The 9,241-nt window shown below is 41.5% G+C and overlaps 1 protein-coding gene across 1 annotated transcript in view; it reads left to right on the forward strand.

The window, feature by feature from the left end:
- Positions 1-3,858, forward strand: part of tent4b (terminal nucleotidyltransferase 4B) — a 42,212-nt gene extending 38,354 nt beyond the window's left edge. Inside the window, 1 exon segment of the mRNA XM_055648406.1 lies at positions 599-3,858. Within this exon segment, the coding sequence (XP_055504381.1) occupies positions 599-778 (180 nt within the window). The 3' untranslated portion in view covers positions 779-3,858.
- Positions 3,859-9,241: the final 5,383 nt, after the last annotated feature.

Here is a 9,241-nt window from a genome sequence, read left to right on the forward strand (position 1 = left end):
CCCCTGATCCCCTGATGCCTTTAACCCTAAGAGCTAAATCTAACTCTCTTTTGAAAACATCATGATCATACGATGATGATCTTATGTATATAAGAACCAAAAAGTCATGATGCAGCTCTATAAGACTTTGGTTAGGCCGCATTTGGAGTATTGTATGCAGTTCTGGTCGCCAAATTATAGGAAGGATGGTGCAACTTTGCAGAGGGTGTGGAAGAGGTTTCCCCAGTGCTGCCTGGAATTTTGACAGCATGTAAAAGAAATGTGAACATCTATGGAACTGACAGACTTGTGAGAGAGAATTCCCATTCATACCATATCCTTTACAAATTTAAAGATGTTTTAAGATCTTCATGGCCAATTAACAAAAAATGGGAACGTCTACAAAATTGGCAGACAAGCGAGAGAGAATTTGTGTTCATGCCATATCTTTTCCAAATGAAAGATGTCTAAAGTTCTTTCGCGGCTAGTAAACAATTTGAGATTGCGGTCACTGCTGCAACTTGACTGCAAGAGGTACATAGTTGCACTGCACAATATGTGAAGTTACGCTCAAGATGGAGATAATATTTAGTTTATTTCTGATGTGACTGTGTTTCAGCTCAATGCAGCAAGACTTTTCCGTTCATCCATCAAAGGCTTCCAAGGACAACAGAACTCCAGCCAAGTTGGAAGTGTATCAAACAAACAGACTTCGGTCAACAAACCACATCAACAATCATTTCCAAGCAAAAAAAAGAAGCCCAAACGAGATTCCGCCTCGGCAGACCTGTGTCGGTAGTCTGTTTGTTGACTTGGTTACGGCAAACTCCTGCAGCGATCTCATCGGCCACGCGAGATGGGCAGCGCTAGATGGGATGTGCTCAGGCTTTCCCATGAGTATGGATTTAGATGATTTTTTTGTTTTCCTCCAGATTGCTGTAAAATGATCATGGGCTACAGTGGTTGTCACAGACATTGCTTCCCTACTTAGATGGGTCATAAGCTACAGCGGAGCAGAACTCTGACGAAGATGGAATCGTTGCACAAAAATTCCCCTCTCCGGGCTTAAGATGTAATGGGATGTTGACGCGAGAAGAGAGAGGATCGTAAAATTATTGAAAAAAAAAGATTTCTGTTGCTTCCTTTGCAAGGAAAATTGAAATGTTACGAGAAATGTATACATTGTGCACGATTTTAAAATTATTTTTGCATATACTGACATTTTTATTGTGTATATACAGAAAAGATTGTATCGGTACAGTATTTGCATTGGTAATCTTTGTGTGTTTTTGAGGTAACAAGTTTTACATGTCATTGCAGTTTAAATTTAAATTTAAAATTTTCAGTATTGGTAATTTAACAGATCCCGATGATGTTCTCTTACTCTTGTTTATATATTAGAAAGAAGGCTATTTGGTAAGCTTGAAGGTGTTATACTAATGCTTATCCATGCAGCAACTTCCAGATTCATTTGGATTCTGAAGTAGAAGAGGTTGGGCCAGCAGCCGCTGCACTTCACTAGGTTTAAAGCTTTAAGTAGCACATGGCATCTGGAAAAGTAAGACGCAGCATTTTAATACTGTTTATTTAATTCTGTGTGCAGCATGTAGATATTTGTACAACTGTTAAAGATGCTGTATGAACAGAATTGTTCCTATGAAATATTTTAAAGGAAGTTTTAATATTTCCTTGTCTCAGGTGTAATAGTAAATATTCATATTGTATTTTACCAAATGGAATGATCACAAATTTCCTTCTAAATACATCCCTATAGATATGACAGCATAAATCTGTTGTCCCTATTTCTGGCTTTTCTATGTTGTATTAGTACAAGTTTTAAGTACAGGCAAAACCATATTTAATTTCTGTAGAGAATAACCTCACATCGTTCTGCTCTGATAGATACTGCTTTTAGTCCTTGAATTTTTAAGTACATGTATCTGTTTGTTGAGCCCTTCCAGCCTAGAGCACTTCCAACTTGCTTTCTTGTACATAAAATCATGACCAAATATCATTTAACAAACTTAGAACTTGTATTATATAGTTACATCTGTGTTTACATGCTTTATGAACATTACTGGAAAAGTTCACACTACAATTTTCCTATTAACTGTGGATAAATTTTACCTATCGAGTCAATGCCAGGTATATCAAATGCCCCCCTGTTCAGGCGTAATCTATATCTGGAGAAAAACATGGACAATTGACATTGCTGTAGGGAAAAAATAATCCTTAATATGCAAGCTGAATAAAATCATCTGGAGTGGAGTGGAAAAATCAAATGTTCTTTTTTGATTCATTTCTTTAAGAATTTTAGCAATTGGTATCCACAAGATATTTAGGGCAAATGAACAACTAAAAAGCAACACAAAAAAAGTAAATCGACTAAATCCATATAATTTATCCAATATAGTTTATTCATTTTATAATTGTAATTCTATTATGGAACAATAGAAATCTACTTATTCATCACAATGGGTATCGTTTAGAATAGAACGAGGATCTCTAAGGGGTCCAAATGAGTTGTAGTTCCACCCAACCACCTTTCTGACATTTCGTTGACTGGATTTTGTTGGAATACTTTGGAGCACTTGTCCGGCTGAGCAAACAACAAATTTCGCAATCAGTCTGATTCACAAGGTGTCTTTTTCAACCGATTTCCTAATTGCATACCATATCGTCATCTAAGTAGTAGAAATGACTCTCTTAATTAAATAGTACGTCATTCAACATCAGACAAAATCCACACCAGAAAGTGAAGATGCTCGTTAACTCAACATTGATTCTTCCACAAAAACTTGTTATTTACATATTTTTTAAAAATGACATGATTGCTGGAGATTTTCTGTGAAGGCATGCGTCGATACAGAACTTGTACTGTAAAATCCACATGCTGAATCCTTACCAGTGATCAAAAAAAAAAGTTCTAAGATGGTGCTAGTTGTGGATATTGATCTCAAAGCTGTAACAAATACTTTCTGATTTAAAATATTACTGACTTTTGTGTTAGAAAATATACACCAGTACAAGAAAACTTACTTTATTACAGTAAATCTTACTAGTCGGGTATAAATTTCATGCCAAATTGTTGTTCTGTTAATCTTTACTTTATTGATTAGATACATTAATGAAGAATGCATTTTTTTAAAAAAACATCAGTTTACTAAATGTAGGGAATAAATTGTATTGCTTCAGCATAAGCTGCTAATCCATTCTAAACCAAGTTGATGCTGTACAACAAAGGGGGATAAACCAGAAACTATTTAAGAATGGATGGAAGTTTAGATTTAAATTGCTGGTGCTTAAATCATTTTTGTCATTTGTGAGTGTATTTCAGTTTTCAATTAGAATTTGGTTATTTAATGCTTGATTGTTAGGTTATTCTGCTGTAGTCTGTACATTCATAGGTGACCTGACAGATACGAAAGGGATCTTAAAATTGATATATACCAAATAACAAGGATAACTATGGCAGTAGTTAAAATGATATTGGACCCATTGCAAATGTTCCCCACCATTTAAGGACTGTTGCTAGTTGTAGTGAGTCATTTGTTTGAGGTGATAATTGATCCTCTGTTTCTGAGACAGCACATGTGGACTAACTTTTGAAAGTGAAAAAAAAAATCAAATATTGAGGTTTATATGGTTTGCCTTAACTTTTTTATAATCATTCATACAAACAAAAAAAAAAACACGTGCATAGTTTCAAACATCAGTGACATCTGGGAACAGTTGATCTGTTTGCCCGTGGCTTTGCTGTATGTTGTTTCATACCTATTTGTTGTGTTCGGTCACCTCACCAGCTTACAGAGGGGAGAAAAAAAAACTAATTTTCCACAGTTTGTTTACCAGATTAGAGTCTGACAAAATTGTGATTATGGCAAAATGAACCTATAATATGTGCTGTGACTTTGGGATGTATGACATTTTTGTGATATGAACTGTACTGCCCCTGCAGGAAATGCAAGGAATACCCAGTACACCCGACAGCAGAAATGGAGAGGAAAGATGAGTTGAGAATTCTGATGTGAAGCCTCCATCAGAATTATTTCAAATTAAGGCTATGCAGCAAAGTTTTGATTCACCTTTCCTCTTCAAGGATGTTGACCAATTAGTTGTGTATTACCAGACTGCAATTTTTCTGTGATTGTCACCGTTTTATCAGTGCACTTCATATGGTGTATTTGAAACGCATGTAGTTTTTGTTTTTCCCTTCTAATTCACTTCATAGTTAACAGGTCACCATTTTTTATGTCTCTCCCCCCTTCTTCCCCCCCCCCCCCTCCCCCACGTCGCCCTTCTGTCAGTGCCTGTCTGTATATGTATCTGGCTCGCTCTCTGTGTCTGTCTCTCTCTGTCCTGTCTCTTTTGTCTTTCTCTGTTTCTCACGGTTTCTTTTTCTTTCTCTGTCTCTTCTCCCCCCCCCCCCCCCCCCCCCTGTCCCCCCCCCCCCCCCCCCCCCCCCCCCAACTATTGGACCGTGCTCCCTGGTAACGTATAAATTGCACAGTTAACTTTGTTGCCTTTTAGGTTTTGATTCATAAATGTCTGTCTTCACAAGTTTTGTTTAAATTTTTTTTTTTTCTAAATGGGTTGTGGTTTACAATTGATTCCCCCCAGGAAACGTGTTAATTCAGAAGATTACATGTAATTGCTAATATAATAAATTGTCTTTCCCATGGCCATGACATGCTGTCTTAAGCATTTTTTAAACCAATCTTTGGGGCCTTTGTCAAGCACTCTCAATAAAAGATTCCATTGCATCCATACCGTTTGAAACGAGGGATGTGTCACTCATAACATGTTTAAGATTAGTGAAACATAGCTAGAAAATTGATTCAGAAAGTCGTATTTAAATGGTGAATCAGTCACATCTGTTTTATTTCTAAATGAATAGGAAATGTTGAATATAGCATTGTGTCTGTAGTCACAAATTCTTTCTTTATTGCTCATTGCTTCTGATACAGCCTTCAATGATATTCTTTGCAATGCTTTTCCAAAAGGCCCAATGAAAGCCAATTTAATTTGCTCTGCTTGAGTTAAATGCGTTTTAAAAGAGTAAAGCACCCTTGGGGCTTATATTCAGGAAAGAATGAAAACGATCACTTAAATGGTTTGTTAACATCATAAGGCGTGTTTATTTAAAGTCTGCTGAAATTTTGGAGAAAGTTTCTCACTGTAATGATTAAAATATGTCTGAAGGTGCTAAAGCTGCTCGTTGTGAGTTCGGACGTTGACACACGGAGCGATTCTGTGCAGCACAGTGGGGCAGCGGTAGAGTTGCTGCCTTACAGCGCCAGAGACACGGGTTTTCTCCGAGATCTTCGGTTTCCTCCCACACTCCAAAGACATACAGGTTTGTAGGTAAATTGGCTTGGTAAATGTTAAAATTGTCCCTAGTTTGTTTAGGATAATGTTAATAATAATAATATCGGACCCAGTGGGCCGAAGGGCCTGTTTCCACGCTGTATCTCTAAATAAATAAATATATATATATATATATATAAAAGTGAAATGCTGATGCATCCATTGAGGTGTGGAATACACCGGCTGATACCAGGGCTGGAATCGGGATGGTTCCACAACTAAGGAAGCATTTCAGAGGCTACGTCAGAGGTCTGGAGAGCGATGAACCCGAGGGATATGTGGGTGTGCGTGTTTTGGGACGGGGATAGATAGAAAAGAGCCTAGCAACTGACTAATGCAGCGTGTGTAGGGCAATCGCCAAGTTAGTTACAGTTAAACATATAATCAGCTCTTGGGAATGATTAAGATCAATAACGTCACATAAATTGTGCGGCGTTGATCAAAGTTATTACCAAACTCTTAGTTTAGCTCAATACCGGGGGGGGGGGCAACACAGCTGGTAGAGGCGCTGCCTCACAGCGCCAGAGACCCGGGTTCCATCCTGACCTCGGGTGCTGACTGTGTGGGGCTTGCACGCTCTCCCTATGACCACAAGGGTTTTGTCCGGGTGCTCCGCTTTCCTCCCACATCACAAAGACGTGCGGGTTTTGTAGGCTCATTCTCCTATGTAAACAGCTCCTAGTGTGGAGGGAGGGGACCAGATAGTGAGATGACATGGAACTAGTGTGAATGCCTGAGGACTGGGTGGACCGAAGGGCCTGTTTCCGTGCTGTATCTCCAGACTATTGCCCCTTGTAAAGCTCATCAGTTTGACTCCCAAACTGAAAATGACCCTATTTATTTCCAAGGTAGACAAAAATGCTGAAGAAACTCAGCGGGTGAAGCAGCATCTATGGGGTGAAGGGATAGGTGACGTTTCAGGTCGAGACCCAGAAGGGTCTCGACCTGAAACGTCGCCTATTCCTTCGAGAAGAAGGGTCTCGACCCGAAACGTCACCTATTCCTTCGCTCCATAGATGCTGCCTCGCCCGCTGAGTTTCTCCAGCATTTATGTCTACCTTCGATTTTTCCAGCATCTGCAGTTCTTTCTTAAACTATGGATTTCTAAAGTGCTGTGTCAGGCAGCGCCTGGTTTCATGCTTTCAGTCAATTCAATGAAAATGTGAGCCTTGTGCGAGAACTGAAAAACCATCTTTGAAGGAATGCAGTTCAAAGTGGTCGGTGGAATTATCTTGGAAGGGGCGACAATAGACAATAGGTGCAGGAGTAGGCCATTTGGCCCTTCGAGCCAGTGTGATCATGGCTGATCATTCCCAATCAGTACCCCGTTCCTGCCCTACCCATATCCCCTGACTCCGCTATCTTTAAGAGCTCTATCTAGCTCGCTCTTGAAAGTATCCAGAGAACCGGCCTCCACCCCCCTCTGAAGCAAAGAATTCCACAGACTCACAACTCGGTGTGAGGAAAAAGTGTTTCCTCGTCTCAGTTTTAAATGGCTTACCCCTTATTCTTAAACTGTGGCCCCTGATTCTGGACTCTCCCAACATCGGGAACATGTTTCCTGCCTCTAGCGTGTCCAAACCCTTAACAATCTTATATGTTTCAATGAGATGCCCTCTCATCCTTCTAAACTCCAGAGTATACAAGCCCAGCTGCTCCATTCTCTCAGCATATGACAGTCCCGCCATCCCGGGAATTAATCTTGTAAACCTACGCTGCACTCCCTCAATAGCAAGAATTCCCTTCCTCAAATTAGGGGACCAAAACTGCACACAATACTCCAGATGTGGTCTCACTAGGGCCCTGTACAACTGCAGAAGGACCTCTTTGCTCCTATACCCGACTCCTCTTGTTATAAAGGCCAAGGATGTCAAGCTGGTTTAAGTCGTGTGTTAAATTTATACATTGGACCAGTGGATGTGGTCGTGGTGTTGCTCTAGATAGCATGTGAGAAAATGAAAACGAGGACAGTATTCTCACTCAGAACTTCAATAGAGAATAATTACAAGGATCAGTGTGATAAGTAGAAGTGAGAATCACACTCTTTGCTGTACTCAAAGCCAAATATCCTTTAAAGGGAAAACATGTGTCATTGTGGAAAGCCAAACCATTTCACACGTTTGTTGTTTCGTGTATTTAGTTAGCCAGCACTCCTGGAAGCATGCAGCAGATTAGTTTAATATAATTTGGGGTTAGAGTGCAGAAGCAGGCCTTTTGGCCTACCGAGTCAACGCTGACCAAGGATCTCCATGGGGTGGGAGATTACAACCCTCACATGGTCCACCCTGTTTCGACAAATGCAATCAACCTGGTGTGCACAGTCAAATAGAACAAGTTGTCCTACAACTTTAGGCTGTGCATGCCTTACGCAAGAAGAAGAAGCGATCTCCATACACTAGCTAGCCCTATGCTACACACAAGGAACAATTTACAATTTTGAACCAAGCCATTTAACCTATCAACATGCACCACCCAGTCTAACATGGAAATATACTGTCTTTCCTTCACTGTACTGGGGTCAAGATACTGGGACTTTCCAACAGTATACCACCACCTCAATGATGGCAGCAGTTCAAGCAGGTAGAGGAGCAGCACTTTCCCAGGGGCAACTGCCGATGAGTAATTCAATGCCCAATGAGGTTTGAGTCCCTTGAATAAATATACATCAAAATATATTTGTAATTCACCACAGTCTTCAGAACAACCAGCCGTGTGTGCAAGCTCATGTTCACCACTCATGGATTAATGTACTGGTTGATATCTGCATCTGTCACACTGATGAATGCACCAAGTATAGAAACAAGGAAGTGCAGTTATTGAATAATGCATGAAAGGACGCAAAGTTCTAGAGTATTGGGCCTGTCCCACTTAGGCTATTTTTAGGAGACTGACGGCCACTGTCATAGTTGCAGCAAGTCACTGAAAAAACGGTGACTGAACCCCCCCCCCCCCCCCTCATCGATATAAAATTTTAAATGGAATCATACTTTTAACAACAAAAGAAAAACAAAGTCAGTACCGGTGACAACCTACGACAGCTGGGGAACCAGGAGGAGGAGGCAGTGGTGGAGCGGGCAGTGGACAAAGCGACAGCTGGTGAGAGGGGAGGGAGCCCCATGGTGACCGAGCACGTCCTGTCTGTGGCAACGACCTGTTGGAAGTGCTGCCTCTAGGGGCTACATCCTGAGCCGCAATAACACCCATGTCACCGGACTGGTAGCTGGTGAAGAAGAGCTCGCTGGTGCAGACCAGTGGCATCGAAGCCTGGTTTTAACCATAACCCTACTTTATTAGCCAAGTATGTTTTGTAACATACGAGGAAGGAATTTGATTTGCCATACAGTCCTACTCATAAAAAGCAACGAGACACACAAAATACATTTTAACAGAAACATCCACCACAGTGACTCCTCCACATTCCTCACTGATGGAAAGTGAAAAAAAGTTAAATCTCTTCCATTCATTGTTCTTCTGCGGTCGGGGGTTCGAGCCTTCCGTTGACCGGACGATCTTAAGTCCCGTAGCCGGTGGTGGGCCCTCTGCGTCGGGGCGAGCAAGTTCCTGCATCGGAGGGGATCTCGGCTCCCTGCGCCGAGCGATCAGACCCCAGGTCGGGACCAGTCAAAACCTTCAGCGACTTTGGAGCTTCCCGACACGGTCTCTACCCGAGACTGCGAGCTCCTCGATGTTAAAGTCCACAGGCCACGATTGGAGCATGGATCCCAGGCAAGGGATCGCAGGCTCCGATGGCAAGTCCACGCTCCTGCGGGGGGTGGGGGTGGGGGGGGGGCTCAAAATCAGTCCCGAGCGAGGCCTCCAACTCCATGATGTTAGGCTGCAGAGCAACCGGAGATACGACCCGGAAAACAATCGCATCTCCGGCAAGGTAAGGGAT

This window comes from Leucoraja erinacea, chromosome 17, assembly GCF_028641065.1.
Source record: "Leucoraja erinacea ecotype New England chromosome 17, Leri_hhj_1, whole genome shotgun sequence".
NCBI lineage: Eukaryota > Metazoa > Chordata > Chondrichthyes > Rajiformes > Rajidae > Leucoraja > Leucoraja erinaceus.